The 17,521-nt window shown below is 32.9% G+C and overlaps 1 protein-coding gene across 1 annotated transcript in view; it reads left to right on the top strand.

Annotated features, from left to right (window-relative positions):
- The first annotated feature begins 336 nt into the window (after positions 1–336).
- Positions 337–17,521, top strand: part of LOC132760423 (disco-interacting protein 2 homolog C-like) — a 65,862-nt gene continuing 48,677 nt past the window's right edge. Inside the window, exons 1-3 of the mRNA XM_060752402.1 lie at positions 337–461; positions 11,882–11,977; positions 14,398–14,526. Of these exons, the coding sequence (XP_060608385.1) occupies positions 347–461; positions 11,882–11,977; positions 14,398–14,526 (340 nt within the window). The 5' untranslated portion in view covers positions 337–346. The remainder of the gene's footprint in view (positions 462–11,881; positions 11,978–14,397; positions 14,527–17,521) is intronic.

Here is a 17,521-nt window from a genome sequence, read left to right as displayed (position 1 = left end):
AAAGTATGCACATGTCTTTTTTAAAAATCAGTTTCGCTTTGTTCTAACCTTAATATGTTTATCTCGACATTTCGTTATCTCGATATTTTTTGGACGGTCCCAATGACTTCGAGATAACGAGAGTCGACTGTATTTGAATATAATTATTAGTGTTAAGCTCTTTTTTTTCTAATAAATGAATTGTTAAAGAGTAAAAAGGCATTCAAAACATGTGTAATGGTAAACCTGTATTAAGGGAAATTCTTGCTTGCATTATGTTTTAGTAATATAATAATAATAATAATATCTTTGAACTACATGTATGCTGTCATAATCAGATGTCAGTTATTTGTTGTTTATCAAAAATATGATTGTATACAGTTGTATAATATATATATTTTTAGGTGATATAACACAGAAAGGATATGATAAGAAAAAACAGAAGTTACTGGCACCCTACAAACAGGCATCAAAACCCCCAGGTAAGGCACTCTTGTTGATTTATATCTGACATAAGTATTATACATTTTGTACAAGGACTGTTCTGTTCAATAAGCAGAAGTGAGCAAGTTTTCATGATGGTTATTTTGGTCTATTATAATTTACCAATCATGTTTGTATAATGTAACATTATCTGAATAACTGTTACAGATGTTATTGTTTTTGCTTGCCTAGTTAGGTTGGTTTAGCTCTTATCTGAATGTCTTAAAAGGACTTGTTCACCTTGTATTTTGTTTTGGGGGAATCAATATCAGGTTAAGAATTTTAAAGATTGGCAGGGCGTCCGTGCCCGAGTGGTTAAAATTGTTGAGTTCAAACCAGTGAAACCACACCACAGTGGTTTGGAATTGAGACATGGACTTTGGATTCTTTCATGTGAGGAAGCTATATAGCTACATGTAGCTTACAGAATGTCAGCAGTTCTTCTCAGGTGTCCCGATTGTACCGAATATTGATGCAGTCAACTGTTACAAATCAGAGTGGCATTTTATACCCATGATTAATAATTATTGATAATTACTTTACTGTTGTGAGTTCAAATCCCGTCATGGACTTTGGATTACATATGATGACGAGGCTACCTAATTAGCTAACCAAAGATTGGTGGTTTGACTCTAGGGCCATTTTAACAATGGAAATGATGCACAAAGGGACACTTGTGATTTTTTCTAACACCCAGGAAAGTTTGAAAAGTCGCGGTAAGACTGTTACATTGTCTGTTTAACTTATTAAATACAACAAAAAGCAACATATTTCCCTAGTGCCATGTAACAGCTAGAGGCTTCCATGTAACCTCAACTTTAATTTGTCAAGTATTTGTTATATTTAACGAAATCATTAATATCAGAAAATGTCACATTAAGACACTCAGGGTGAAAAGTTATGTTTTAGTGTGCATCATGAAATCTGTTACTTTGAAAAGTCTGGAGATTCTGTGAAAAATTTGGCAGCTTCGTCTTGTATCAACCAATAAAAACAAACACAATCTTTCCGACAGTTGAAAATTTGAGTCAGATCCAGATATTTTTGAATGGCATAACTTTGCAAAATCATCTCTGTATTTAATGAACACAGAGAAACAAAAAAAAAAAACAAATTGGAATTTCAGCTGACTTAACATGTTTTCTTGTATAAAAATATTAAAATAAAGAAATAAACAAAACAAAAATCCCCGAACAAAGCTGATTTTAAAGTTAATTAAAGCACCGTTTTATTTGAAGACACTATTTTGATTTTGAATGAAATTTAGTTGTTTTTTGCTATTTTGGTATAATTCATGCATGTTGAACATTTTGATTTTGATAAAAACTGACGTATCTTAAATCGGATAAGATGATTTTATACCTAGTTGAACATCTATTAAGAAGTATTTGAATGGTGCAAAGTTTACCAAATTGATATACCTTGATGGGGTTTAAAGGAACTCCACTGAGATTTATAAACCTAACAACATAAAATTTTGATTTTTCGCATAGATCAACATGAGCACATAAAACAGAAATATAAATAAAATATAACTAAGAAATATACAGTAAATACATTGAAAATCGTATGTATGTGCTATTCTCTGTACAATTTGAGTGAAAAGCGTTTAAACGCTTTTCAATTTTGGGTACTTTTTCACTATTGTAATAAGTATTATGGAAAAACAGAGCGAGTTAATGCTCTGAAATTTTGCACATAAGTTACTAGTATAGATCAACATCAAATAGAGTAATAATCTAAAAAAAATATTTCCAGTCCCGTCATGTCAAAAAACCTCTGTGGAGTCCCTTTACTGCAAGGTGTGGTGATGATACAGGATAATAAGTATAACTTAAAGCAGGATACAATTTGTTTCAATTTTACGGTCAAATTATTTCTATAAATGCCTAGTTTTTGTACAGTTTAGTTTGTTCGGGTTTTATTAACTTTTTTTCAACGTTCAGCCAAGATAATTATCGGCTACAGGTCAAACTACGAGTTATTTTGGCCAAACACGGTCATCTTAAGTATTGAAATGACATTTTTTAAGTCTGTATACATTAACGTGGGGTGAGAACAACACTGTTTACCCATTAGTGTTAAAAGTAATAATCATGTTTGAACAGTTTTTTTCCGATGTTTTTTTGTATATTACAATATAATTTTACATTATGAGGTTGGGCGTTTTTGGTATATTTTGAAGTTTTTGTTTAGATATTTGTTTAAACTTAGTGTCCAGCAACCATAGACTTAGCTAAAAAAAACTTCTAAGAATATTAATGTTTTTTTTTTTAAAAAAAATGGTTGTCTGCTGCATACCTAAATTAAGGGAGAGCATTGGATTAGCAATCTAGAGGGTCACTGGTTTGATTCTTGGGTGAGGCGTAACTTCTCCATTACAATTAAACTTGACCACTGATATAGCTGGAAAGTCATCATTAGGACGTTTGCAGTGACTTAAAATCGAACACATTATACAATAACAATTATATTTCTTTTAATTTTGGAAATATTCATATGTTTGTTATATTTGTTACATTATCAAAGAACTAAATCTGGCTAGACTCTCACTTAACTTTTAACCTGGTAGGCTGTATCATGAGTCAAGGGGTTATACACACTTATTAATTGTTAAGTTGCATCCTTTATTATATTAATATACTGAAGAAAATATTTTTCAGATAGAAATCTGATATTGTTAATTGAGGAAATTAATAGTCTGAAATGTTATTATTTTTGGCTGGAATTAGTAAGTTAAGCATGAAGAAATTTTATTTTTAGAAATTGGCAAATTCATAGTATATAATTATGAGCCGCTCCACGACAAAACCAACATAGTGGGTTTTAGGCCAGCATGGATCCAGACCAGCCTGCGCATCAGCACAGTCTGATCAGGATCTATGCTGTTACCTATAAGTTTCTCTACTTGAAATAAAGTTGGAAAGCGAACAGAAGAATTCTGATCAGACTGTGCGGATGTTGACAAAACCAACATAATGCGTTTGCGACCAGCATGGATCCAGAACAGCCTGCGCATTTGCGCAGTCTGATCAGGATCCATGCTGTTTGCATACATACCCTATTACAAGTAGAGAAACTGATACTGTGAACATCATGGATCCTGATCAGACTGTGCGGATGTGCAGGCTGGTCTGGATCCATGCTGGTCGCAAACCCATTATGTTGGTTTTGTAGTAACGCAGCTCATATATAATATACAGAACAGAGTTGTATGAACTGTTTTGAATGCGTAGTTTCTTTTGCTTGTATGACATTGTGTTTATAGCAGAATGATGTATGAAGTACAATTGTATCACAGTATGTTAAAGAGGGTTCGAGTTAGAGGTGAAGTAGTTTTTAGTGGGAAAGTGAAAATAGAAAAAAAAAATTTCAGAGTACGAAAACAAAACATCCTTTTGTATTTAAATGCCAAGCAAGTCAACAGTTTTAGCCAAAATCATCTTTCCTGTTCTTATTTCTGTAAAGCCAGACAAAATATGTCTTCTTTTAGTGTACATATTGAAGAAATCTCATTTAAAAAAAAAACTTCACAGATTTGAAAATAATTTGGTACATGTATCTAGATGGATGTGGTTGGAAGAGAGAGGGGGGCGGTAGTTTAGGTTCTGAGCTGGGATAGGGCAGTTATTGATAGGTGTTTGAAGCAGCTTTTGCCTTTCCCAGGTACAAAGCCAGCAAAAATTGGACTAAAGTACATTGGGAAAAGTTCACCTAAATTTAACAAAGTTGTAAACATTTCCTTGCTTATCAATGAAATGATTTATTTCTTTAATTACTTTGTCAATTGTTTTTGGTTATTTTCAGTGATACAGATTTTTGTCTGAATTGTTTCATTGTTACAACTGTTTACTTAGTTTCAGTGTAATTTCTTGTAAAACTACAAAAAAAACACACAGTGTGATCACATGTAATTAATGGTTCTTGTTTTTTGCCCCCCTGAGATTGTAAGCCAGGTTTTTATGTATATTTATTTGATAAAAGAATGTTTGTTAATTGTTTGGCTCCTGGCTACTTATTATGATCTCATTACGGAAGTATTAGGTGTTGTTTTTAGCTCGACTTTTCTATGAAAAGGGGAGCTATCCTACTCGCCCCGGCGTCGGCGTTAGCGTCGGCGTTAGCGTCGGCGTTGGCGTCACACCTTGGTTAAGTTTTTCGTACCACCCCACTTTATTTCAGAAGTATTACAAGTATGGCTTTGAAACTTACCATACTTGTTCACCATCATAACCTCCATCTACAGACAAGAGTACATAACTCTGTCAAGGTTTTTGACAGAATTATGGCCCTTTTTTGACTTAGAAAGTGTATTGAGCTTGGTTAAGTTTTTTGTACCACCTCACTTTATTTCAAAACCATTGGAGGTATTGCTTTGAAACTGACCATACTTGTTTACCATCACGACCTTCATCAACAGACAAGAGGACATAACTCTGTCAAGGTTTTTGACAGAATTATGCCCCTTTTTGACTTAGAAAATACATTGAATATGGGTAAAATCCACTTATTGCCTTAACCCTTTGAGATATTGCTTTGAAACTTTTAATGCATTTCACATCATTACCCCCATCTGTACGCAAGAGAAGGTAACTCTGTCAAGGATTTGTTTTAAAAATTAAGGCCTTTTATCGACTTAGAATCTTGGTTAAGTTTTTAGTACCAGTCCACTTTTTGACTGAACTGTTTGAGATATTAATTTGAAAGTTGGAATACTTGTTTACAATCATGATTCCCAAACATGTCCAGGAGAAGGTAATTCTGTCAAAGATTTTATTTGAATTATGGCCCTTAACTGTCAATGTTTTGTATTATAGGCAAGCACTAAAAAACTTAAAAAATCTAAAAAAATTCATTCCTATCCACTTGTTCACTTTACCATAAATTATGTCATATAAACATTGCTGTAATATTCAAGGGTATCAAACAACTAGTTCACTTTAAAAATACAGAGATTCTTGTATTGCCTTTTACTGCAAAAACTTTTTTTATTGGCAAGCAATAAAAAAGTCGAGCGCGCTGTCTTACGGACAGCTCTTGTTTGTACCATTGTTGATAATATAGATAATCAGAATTTAGCAAAATTATATATTTAGCAAAGATGTAGAAAATATAGTCTATAATATTTTTGAACTTTTTTTGAGAAACGGGGTACCATTTCTTTACATGTATTGTCAGAATATAAAGAAACATCATTTCAATTAACTTTAATTATGATATACACATATTGTTATACTATAATGACAGTTTCCCGTGGCCAAGCGATTTAGGTCATTGACTTCAAACCACTTGCCTCTTACCCCTGTGGGTTCAAGCTGTGAAAGAGACCTCTGATGCTTCCATTTTAAAAAGCTATCCAGCTAGCTTACGGAACTTCGATGGGTCTGTTCAGGTGCCCGTTTCTGCCTTAAATAATGTACTGAGGGGCACAGAGGTCTTCCCCCACCAGTAAATCTGGGGAGTCGCCATATGACCTATACTGTGTTGGTGCAATGTAAAAACCCAACCAAAAGAAGGAAAAAATAAACAACAAAAGCAAACTACTGATCAGACTTAGTCACTTTGATCTTTGTGGAAGTACTATAAAAATAACAGTACAGTTCGTTGTTGTCAAAGGCATATTGTTGTGGTCACATGGCCTTTGTTTGAGTTTGGTTACTTATTACTGTGACTCATATTTTAATCCTCAAGATTTTCTTCTTCATGTGGTTTTCCATTATATGAATTGTTATCACACTGAATTTTGAAAAGGAAATGCTGTGATTAATTGAGCCGCGACAAAACCAACATAATGGGTTTGCGACCAGCATGGATCCAGACCAGCCTGCGCATCCACGCAGTCTGATCAGGTTCCATGCTGTTCGCTTACAAATCCTATTACAAGTAGAGAAACTGATAGCGAACAGCGTGGATCCTGATCAGACTGCGCGGATGCGCAGGCTGGTCTGGATCCATGCTGGTCGCAAACCCATTATGTTGGTTTTGTCATAACACGGCTCAATTATCTTATAGGTAAAGTGGACTATGCTTTTATGGCTTAAAGCTAGCAGAGTCGGAGGATGGGTTACCATGAGACTGAATCCCCCCAAATCTGTGTGAAGGATTTGCCCAGTTTTGAATTTGGAAAAATTTATTTTAAGTTTTATGTTAAGAGATTTCAATATCAAAGTATACAATTTATGAGCTTGGAACAGTAGTTTGAATGAAATATAAGTAATATAAGTCTGTCACAATGCAATTGCATGGGGTATATGACTAATGTTATGTAATGTATTATTATAACATACCTTTGTCTTTTAGTATTAAAAATTATTCTAATTATGGTGTAAGCCAAAATGTTGATAAGTAAAAACAATTAATTTTTATTTTCAACTGTTGTTGATTTTTTCTTTCCTAAGAACAGCTAGTCTGTTTGAAGTTTTAAGTATCATAGTACAAAAAAATGAGTGACTTATGATTAGCATGTGTGTGTGGCCAGACAGACTGCATGACTGTCCTGGGTCTTTACTAGTTGCTTTAGGCCGAGTCATTTCGGGTTCGATCAATTTAAGGGTTAAAAAAGATGACTTCTGAAATGTAATTGATTTACGGGCCAAATTTATTTCACTTATCAAATACTACGAATTTGAAGATAACAGGTATTTCTTCTTAAGAATACTGGAGTCACAACAAATGACACTTAATTTTATACAGCTTTCAATTATTTTGATGTGTATTCAAAAAATATTTTTTTGTTTCGTCAGTTTTATGAAATCAAACAATAATCACACTTGTTCAAATAAATTGTATATCCTTTCAACTTGAAATTAAGATGACATTTAATAGAGATCAAAACATTATCAAAAAATTAAGTTTTAACAAAAAAATGGCCGATTGGTTAACCATTTTCTCACATTCCTGGGATATATAATACTCCTCATGAAGCATTTTATATGCATTTTTTTGTATGCATTTTTGTGTTTTATTTGAACATAATGTATATTTCAATGTCGGTTTATTGTTATACACAGCTGGTTATATTGATCTTAACAGAAACATAGGATATTTTTATGTACAATATAATGATTTTTTTGGGATTTTTTTTGTTTGTTTGATAAATGGTGGGTATTGTTTTCATTTACAAAAAAACCAAACAATTTACATAACATGCTGAAGGACTTTAGGCTACTTATTTATTACTGCTTAAAGTTTTCTCAAAGTGGATTATACATTATGTTGTGACAATTTAAAACGATGTGTTAAACGGAGATTTTAAAATATCATAGGTGTTTTTTATCTTTTGAAGGATTAAATATTGTAATCTTACAAAAATGCATATATTTATATAATATTTTGTATATATAGCTGGTAAGTTGCTTAAAAGAACTCCTTTCTGAGTCAGTGATACAGAAAAAAACTTATGTAATAATTACATAACAAGTTTTTTTTGTAATAATTACATAACAAGCGTTTTCTGTATCAGACTCAGAAAGTTCAATTACAGTAATTGAACTTAACCTTTCAAGCTGGAGCTTATATATTTTATTTCTGTTCTCTATAGTAGATTTTTGATAAATTGTTGAATAGATTCCATTTATTTGATCATCGCTGTATGATCTGTAGGTAATTTATGTAATGTGAATTTTAATTGGCTTATGATCTGTTTTATAGCTTCAATAATATATACTTTAAAGTATTTATGAGAGTTTTATAGGTAATATATTTTTTTCTGACTGATGTTTGAAATCCTGCTGATTTTTTTTTCTCGCTGAGGAATTTCCATGTTTCCATGTTTTGTGTGTTTAGAGTGTACATGATTGTATAGTGTTTAACTCATAATATAGTAGGACAGATGCATCCCTAATAATATTTGCTTTCCCTTTGCATACGTTATGCAAATTTGGTTAATAAAATGTTTCTTACATATATAATTTACATACAAGTATCACATACATGTTTTATTAACAGAGATAAAATTATTTGAAGCAAATAATATTTATATGTCATTTAATAAGTACCCAGACAGATTTGAACCAGAAAATTTAAAAGAAATATTTGATATTGGCTTAGAATGTGGTCACATGCATGGTTCATAAGGGGCTTTGAATTGTATAAACACTTCACTGATGCAAGTTTGAACCCAGTCCCAGGGAGTATTGAACAATCAGTTAGTAGTCATTATATTGAAATTTTTCTCTAGAAATGATGAATGGTTTTATCCAGATTGAAAGATGGACAAGTTCGTTTAAGATCATAGGTGGTAATGGTTAATAAGAATATTGTATGGTCAAAATTAATTTGTTTTATTCTGAAATATGATTTACATGTAGTTTAAGAAATTTCATTTGCTATATTAAGAGGTATGAGATTTATACAGTTGAATTGTTAACAAAAGCACCCCCTGAAATGAGCCAATATTTTCTTGGTTTCAGGAAACTTTTGCCCGAATTCAACAAAGCAGAATAAGACAGAAAACAAAACAGTGTCCCTGACAAATCTGGAGTTATTTATTGTTTAAAGTGTCAGAGACAAAGTTGAAGAATAATTCTTACTTTCTATATTATGTGCATTGACATTAATTGTGCGCATACATGTGTTATATAGAGTGACCCCTATCCACGTATCATGTTGAACCTAATTAGAGATAATATTTTATAGGGAAAATCTGGAAATTTGCTTTTTTGAATGGTATACTGCTGATACTGAATGTATGATATTAGATTTTCTAAATCATGACCTGACAGATCATGAAGTGTATTATATTATATCTGAGGAATTATTTTTGCCCCCTGATCTTTAATTAATTTCACTCTGTATTCTATAATAGACCTCCTAAAATATTTTGACTTCTTGTTCGCAGTGAAGGTATGAATGAATTAAAGGAAAAGAGTTATTATGAATCACATTATTAATATGGTACTGTTGGTCTTAAGCGGATAAGGTGTCCGCCTTCGGACTGGGAGGTCGAAGGTTCGTGCCCCACAAGGAGCGTTAATTCAAGGATGAATGTTTCTTGTGGGACTCGTTCCCAAATGCCCGCTTTGTTAGCCGCGAGGTAGTTAAAATGAATGGGAACTGATTTCTATCCGCCTGGCGGCTGGCATAGTGGTAGGAGTTGGGAGGTACATGGTATGCAATTGAAGGTGTCTAATAAGTCAGAAATGGCTGGCCCTTTCAGTGGGGGTGACACTATTATAAACAAGACCTTGTACTTGTATATATGTACAATACATAAGTCATGATTAAAGATTCTTTATTGTTCCTAAATAGTAAAAGAATATTATACTAAGAAACCTGCACTGAAAGACTGCCTTTGTTATAGAACCATATTAAACCCTCCATACCTTCCCCTCCCTCAAGAGACCACTTGATATAAACATACATTATTTCCATTTCTGCAGGACTTGCAATTTTGGAATTACTGAATTCTATCAAGTGATTTTAAATCAGACTGGAGTTTTGTAGTATTTGTTTTACATAATACATTTCAACTCAGATGTCAGTTATATGATTTTGAATTAGTATCTGGATTCAAAATAAGTATCATGTCCACATGATGAAAAAGCTTTTAACCTAATTGCAACCTATTAAAGATTCTTTATTCTGTCTTTTTGAAGATGCAAGTAGAGTTTCGCTTTTTCTTAGCATTATCATGCATAATAAAGGATGAATAATCATGAATCACAAGACTTTTTTCTGTTAATTTGAAGACTGAATTGAAAGTTTACATTTATTCTTTCTGCAAAAAACTGGTGTCAAACTCTCTTAAAAAAAGGAGATTTCAAAAATCAATTTGTGTATATTAATGGTTGGACATTGGCAGGGGAATTGCAGGGGATTTGACTTTGGTAGTACTGTAAGACTGGTAAAAACAAGTGCCTGATGAGGACATACAAATTGAAAAATCCCCACTAAATGTCCCCAGCATTTTGAATTGGAAATATATCAGTTTCATTCTCGAGTTCCTAATTCAAAGCAGATCTGGATAAGAAGTCTGGGCTTTATTTCCTTCTCTTAGCAGGGCCCTTTTAAGGGAGGCTTCTTCAAAGAAAAAAAACTTTAAAATCATGCAGTTTTTTGTTGTTTTTTTTTCCAAAAATTGAATTTACATCAAGTTTTTTCTTCCCCTTTTACAAAAATACCATATTATTTTCACCCAAAATTAGGGGAAGGTCTGCTTCCCCAAGCCTGTAAAAAAAGCCTTGGAAGTTGTTTGAATTATTTGAAAATATGGTACAAAATTTTACGGAATTAGATCCAAAAAGGAATTTGAATGGGATACCACAATGGATGTAGTTTTGAAACTGCTTAGTTTCTCTAGACATTGCAGTGAGTTAGTGCTAATAGTCTTCAAGACTCTTGAAATATATATATGAAATGACTAAGTAAATGAAAATTCAGATCTGTGAGAAAACATGTATTTTTCTTGCATGGAAGTTATGGAAAATAAAATCAGATAAGTTTAATCTAATCTTTGGTGATGATAGAGAGATCCCAGCGTAAACAAGAATTCTGTGTATACATACTAGATATTGAAATACATGTTGAAAAATATCTGAAATGTTTATACATACAGTCACCATGCCTTCATACCCTTCACCCTGCTTCTGACGGCTACAGCATGTACCCCTTGCGATCAGTGCAAACCAAAGTCATGGTCTGCACAGTTCATCTTATTCAGTCAGTAAATCTATCAAAAAAATTTTCCTTAAAGTGATGGATGGTTTTGTTCTGATTGAAAGATTGACAATTTGATTTAGCTTAAGATATTTGCTTAGCCTTGTAAAGGTTAGAGACATAATTTGTTCTTGTAGGTACCTAACAAATGTAATAGATTTATCTAAGACTTTGCTCATCTTTACAAATAATATTATAGTCAGTCAGTCTGAATTCATTTTATATTTCCCTTTGGAGAAGGTTTTATTGTAATGTTGAATTTCTACACTTTCAGGAACATTTGACTTATGATAATATAAATAATATTCAATTAATGAGTCACCTGTGTCAAAGTTTTATCCAATTAATGAGTCACCTGTGGTCAGAGATTTATTCAATTAATTATTAAACCTGTGTTCAAAGATTTAATTAATGAGTCACCTGTGTTCAAAGATTTATTCAATTAATGAGTCAACTGTGTTCAGTGATGTATTCAATTAATGAGTCACCTGTGTTCAAAGATTTATTCAATTAATAAGTGACCTGTGTTCAAAGATTTATTCAATTAATGAGTCACCTGTGTTTAAAGATTTATTCAATTAATGAGTCACCTGTTTTCAAAGATTTATTCAATTAATGAGTCACCAGTGTTTAAAGATTTATTCAATTTTGAAGGTGGTCAAGAAAAGGATTACCTGGGTTTGACTTTATTTGTGAACAAGAAAAAAAGTTGCTTACAAGTTGGATGTTAATATAGACTGTATACCTTCTTATCATATTTCAGATGTCTCCAGTCCAAACAGTGAGCCCAGTCCACAGACATCAGCCCAGAGAAAAGCCCAACGTAGACTGACAAGGGAAGACAATCGCTATCATTCAGGTTAGTGAGCAAAATATTGACAAGAGTTACGTTTTCCTTTTTGTTATATTTGCAGTGATATGGCTGGGTAAAACAGGGTTCCTATTGCATATTGTAGAAGCTAAATATTTTTTTGTGACTGAGCTATTTCCTTCGAATGAACTGTCTTATCTATAATGATAAGTTATATTATTTGGTTGCAAGTGCTATACAATTCAAACTAGACTTTAAATGGGATAGAAATTTGTTAGATTAAAATAATAACTTAACCAGCGACCTGTTAAATTTGTGTAGTGGAATCGCCCTGCTTTGAATTTAAAGCGGCCTTCAGCTTTTATTTTTTTGCTGGAAAAACCATTCTGTGCTGTTTCAAACTCGACATTTAAGTAACATTACCTGGGAAAAGTGCAACTAGTGTTAAGCCCTAGAGTTATTTATAGCTCACAGTGATGTTCTTTTATAAAAATAGCTTGAGATACGAATCTTACGTTTTACTAATTTATATAAAGAGAGTGGACCGGTAGATTGAAATTTTTAATCTAAAAGTAACATTATTATTTAACCTAAGTTAGAAAAATACAAAAGTAAATCAAAGGAAGGAGAGAATACACATCAAACATCAGGATGGTTTATAACTGGTTTATTCTAGGATCTACGGTTTCGGTCTTTCAAGACCTTCATCAGGATGAAGTTAGAAAAGCTGAAGGCCGCTTTAAAGTTTAAGGGATATACAAAAATATCGTAATCATCAGTATACAACCTGGTCGTACTGCACAGATATGTATGTGGCCTGGCACAGGATGGTGTGCAGACTCGCCTGGCTCTATACTGGTGGCAAAGGCTCATCACTTGGTTCAAGCATTTTAACTGAATTATGAGAAAATAGAATTTATTCTTTTTGTTTTGGTCTAGTTTGGATTCATTTTATGATACATTTCATTTGTTTGGGGTTGATTATGACTGAGTAGGCTTGAAGGAATTTGCATGTTTGGCACTCATTTTCACGGTACATTGTACATATCAAAGGTGCAGGATTGTGATGTTTAGCATTATTCTTGTTTATGAAAGTCCTAGGTCCGTCCCTCTTGAAAATACACAAGAAAGAGAAAAAAATACACACAACCAGTCTAAAAAAAATGGTGTTCTGCCATTGGTCAGTTTGAATTTCAGTTGTAAATTATCATCCAATCAGATGCCAAGTATTTGGTAAGGAGACTGGGTCTCAAATTTTCCTTTTACCCTTCAGACCTTGATAATATTTTGTGAAACAACAAAAAAATCATGTCTAAGTATGTGCACAGCTAGTAACCCTTTGTGTTCAATGTTGCCCTAGAAAGTAAATTAATAAATTATTTTCACACATTTCTTGAGAAAATTTTCCCTCTAATAGCATTGCTTTTTCTGCTTAAACTAAAATTGAGAAAACCTAAATGACCTTTCGTAAGGGTCACACAATTCCATACTGAAGAAAAACAATAAAAATTATTTTATGTCCAAAGACCTACCTATTAAAAAAATTCATGATTTATGATGATTTCCTGACTGTCTGGCATTCGCTTTTATATTAAATGTTGTACCAAGAAAAAAATTCCATCTGTAGAGTTTTAAGACTATGAAATATGAGGGCGGGTCAATTAAAACATTATCACATCCTGGTTACAAGGTGATTTGTTTTCTATGGTGGTTTTATTTACAATAAAAGTATGGACCTGACTGCAAGACAATTAACTTCTTTTATATAAAATTCAAAAAGAAGAGTCCCCTTGCCAGGATTCTAGACTTGCAGTCTCAACTTATAGGAAACAAAGTTCTGACAATGTCAGTTAAATGACATTTGTTGAAAGAATCAATTTGATACTGGTTGAATTCATCAAAAAAAAAATTCCAGAAAAAAAAAATTGAAACAAAAAAAAGCTGAATTGGCAAAATGAGAGAAAAGCTGAATTTGATTAATTTCATGGAAACATTGGCTAGTGAGAGTTTTATCAAAATTTGATCAGAGCTTTGGTTTTTGTCCTTCATCTACCCCAGTATATCTAATTCAAATTTGCTTTGTATTATTTGGGAAATTTATAATATTTGGAGTATTATCTTCATACATCTGTGCTTTATTGTTAAATATACCACCATTCTCTAGGTTTTTCTATCCTTTACACATGTTTTAACCCAATACCATCACCAGATTTGAGCCTTGTCATGACAAAACCAACATAGTGGGTTTGCGACCATCATGGATCCAGACCAGATCCATGCTGTTCCCTATCAGTTTCTCTACTTGTAGGGTTTGTAAGCGAACAGCATGGATCCTGATCAGACTGCGCGAATGCGCAGGCTGGTCTGGATCCAAGCTGGTGGCAAACGCACTATGTTGGTTTTGTCATGACGCAGCTCATTTTTGTATTGCACTATATACATCTTGGCTATTGGCTTACATTTTGTAGAGATTCGCACGGAGGCTGTAATGCAGGCCCTTGCGGCTCACAGTAAGAAAATCCCAGTCATGCCCTTACCCTCCAAGAGAACGTCAGTAAATTATCATGGTCAACAGAGACAGAGAGACAGTCGGCAAGGTAAGGGCCATTTTTTTAGGACACACGTAGGTTCATAATCTAGGACAAAACGGTGTCAAGTAGACTGGCTTGTAAATAGATGTTATCGGGAACCTCGGCAAATGTTGGTTTTTCCCAGCTAATCCCCCGGTACAAAGTAAAACAAATTTTTATTGTTATTGCTTCATAGTGTACTTCTTGTCGAAATAAATTTATCATGCAGTTGCGCTTATTTTGAAGCTGTAACTTTAAAAGTTTGTTTCTTGGATTAGCAGGGAAAAACCCAAAATATTCTGACTTCCGGAGTTAGTCTATTGTTTCACATTGAACAGTAGTTTAGAAAAGTAGCAAGGTAAGGGTTAATTTTCATTTAGGAAAATGAGTGTGGGTTAAAGGTCAATGGATTTAGTGCACGGCTGTAGACGACAGAACATTATTTAATAAGGGTTTAAACTATAAAATTGGAAAATAGTACCAGTAATTTCTGCACTAAAAAACTGTTTTTCTAAATATTACTTCTGAATGTTGAATGCTTATGATTTAGTTGACTATTTTATTGTGAATTGCTGTCAGACCTTTATTTTTATTTTCTTTTTCAACTTATTTAGGTTTATAATATATTTGCTTAATGTTTTTCCTTTTTAGAATAAATTAAATACCATTATTAATTGATAATTATATAGATATAATTATGAAAGCCTTGGCCGCTGTTACCCACAATGGCCTAGAATGGCCTAAAAGTATCACTATTAATTTTTTGTATTCAATATTAAGTAAGAGAAGATTTGCTATAAATATCAAAAGATCCCAGCATAGCTCTAGTTTTTAGCTCGACTATACGAAGTATATGGAGAGCTGTCCTACTCGCCCCGGCGTCGGCGTCCGCGTCCAGATTTCAGATTAAAGTTTTGGTGCAGTAAAATATTTTTCACTATAACTTTGTCATTTCTTAGGTATCAACTTCAAACTTAAAATATGAGCCGTGTCACGACAAAACCAACATAGTGGGTTTGCGACCAGCATGGATCCAGACCAGCCTGCGCATCCGCGCAGTCTGATCAGGATCCATGCTGTCCGCTATCAGTTTGTCTACTTGTAATAGGGTTGGTAAGCGAACAGCATGGATCTTGATCAGACTGCGCGGGTGCGCAGGCTGGTCTGGATCCATGCTGGTCGCAAACCCATTATGTTGGTTTTGTTGTGACGCAGCTCATATATGTTCCTTATCATCAACCCCATCTTATGTGACAAGGTTCATAACTCTAGCACCAATATTTTCAGATTTATCTCCCCTTGAACTTAGAATGTTCCTCAAAAAATACTATTTTTTACTGTTACTTCTTTATTTGTTAAGGGATCAACCTCATACTTCAAATATATGTACGTTATCATCATCCCCATTTTATGTGACAAGGTTCATAACTCTAGCACCAATATTTTCAGATTTATCTCCCCTTGAACTGAGAATTTTCCTTAAAAAATACTATTTTTTACTTTTATTTCTTTATTTGTTAAGGGATCAAACTCATACTTCAAATATATGTATGTTATCATCATCCCCATCTTATGTGACAAGGTTCATAACTCTAGCACCAATATTTTCAGATTTATCTCCCCTTGAACTTAGAATTTTCCTTAAAAAATACTATTTTTTACTTTTATTTCTTTATTTGTTAAGGGATCAACCTCATACTTCAAATATATGTACGTTATCATCATCCCCATCTTATGTGACAAGGTTCATAACTCTAGCACCAATATTTTCAGATTTATCTCCCCTTGAACTTAGAATTTTCCTTAAAAAATACTATTTTTTACTTTTATTTCTTTATTTGTTAAGGGATCAACCTCATACTTCAAATATATGTACATTATCATCATCCCTATCTTATGTGACAAGGTTCATAACTCTAGCACCAATATTTTCAGATTTATCTCCCCTTGAACTTAGAATTTTCCTTAAAAAATACTATTTTTTACTACAGTCAACTATCGTTATCTCGACATCGCTTTTCTCGATATTTCGTTATCTCGATGAAATTTTGAAAGTCCCGATTTTCTTCCTTCTTTATCTTTATTGGAAATATTTGTTTATCTCGATATTTCTATTTCGATATTTTCAGTATCTCGATGTAAAATTTCAGCCCAAACAGTTATTTTCACACTATTATCCTTTGTTTATCTCGACTAATATTTTCTTTCGTCTGTTCCCTTCAGACGTGTGAAAAACACAATCTAGACGATAATTGCTCAATTAATAGCGCATGTCATAATGACAATTATGTTTGTAACAAGTTAAGCTGTTTTTATAAAAAGTAATCTATTTAGCGTGTTGATTGACTTATGTCCAAAATGAATGGATTTTACATTCTTTTTAAATATTCGAACACTGTATCAATTCATTATGACTTTAAATGTAAATGAAATAGTGAAAGTATAGAAACGCTATCGTTGCAATATTGTTTCACAACATCACCACCAAATCAATCAGTGGTCGAACAATCTCGAGAAAGACCCGATAAATAACCCGGGAGGATATCCGAATCAACCATATCCGATATCCGATTCACTATATTAGTGTATTACTGAGTAAACCTCACTATGTGTTTTTATCACGGACACCCGTATTCCCGCTAATGTTACTTTGTTAAATATTGACTAGGCCTATGAAAACAAGACATAGGGATATTAAAGTTTATTTGACATAAGGTATGCACATGTCTTTTGTAAAAATCAGTTTCGCCTTGTTTAAACCCTAATATGTTTATCTCGACATTTCGTTATCTCGATATTTTTGGACGGTCCCAATGACTTCGAGATAACGAGAGTCGACTGTATAACTTTTTTAGATTTAAAGGTATCTACCTCAAATTTCAAATACTTATTCCTTATCATCGATTACATTTTATGTGACAATGTTCATAACTCTTGAAGCAATATTTACAGATTTATCTCTCTTTGAACTTAGGATTTTCTTTAAGAAATAATTATTATAACTTCTTTTCTTTTTAAGGTA

This window comes from Ruditapes philippinarum, unplaced genomic scaffold (assembly GCF_026571515.1).
Source record: "Ruditapes philippinarum isolate M1 unplaced genomic scaffold, ASM2657151v2 ctg2415_1_1_1_1, whole genome shotgun sequence".
NCBI lineage: Eukaryota > Metazoa > Mollusca > Bivalvia > Venerida > Veneridae > Ruditapes > Ruditapes philippinarum.
This window is presented reverse-complemented; position numbering and strand designations above follow the sequence as displayed.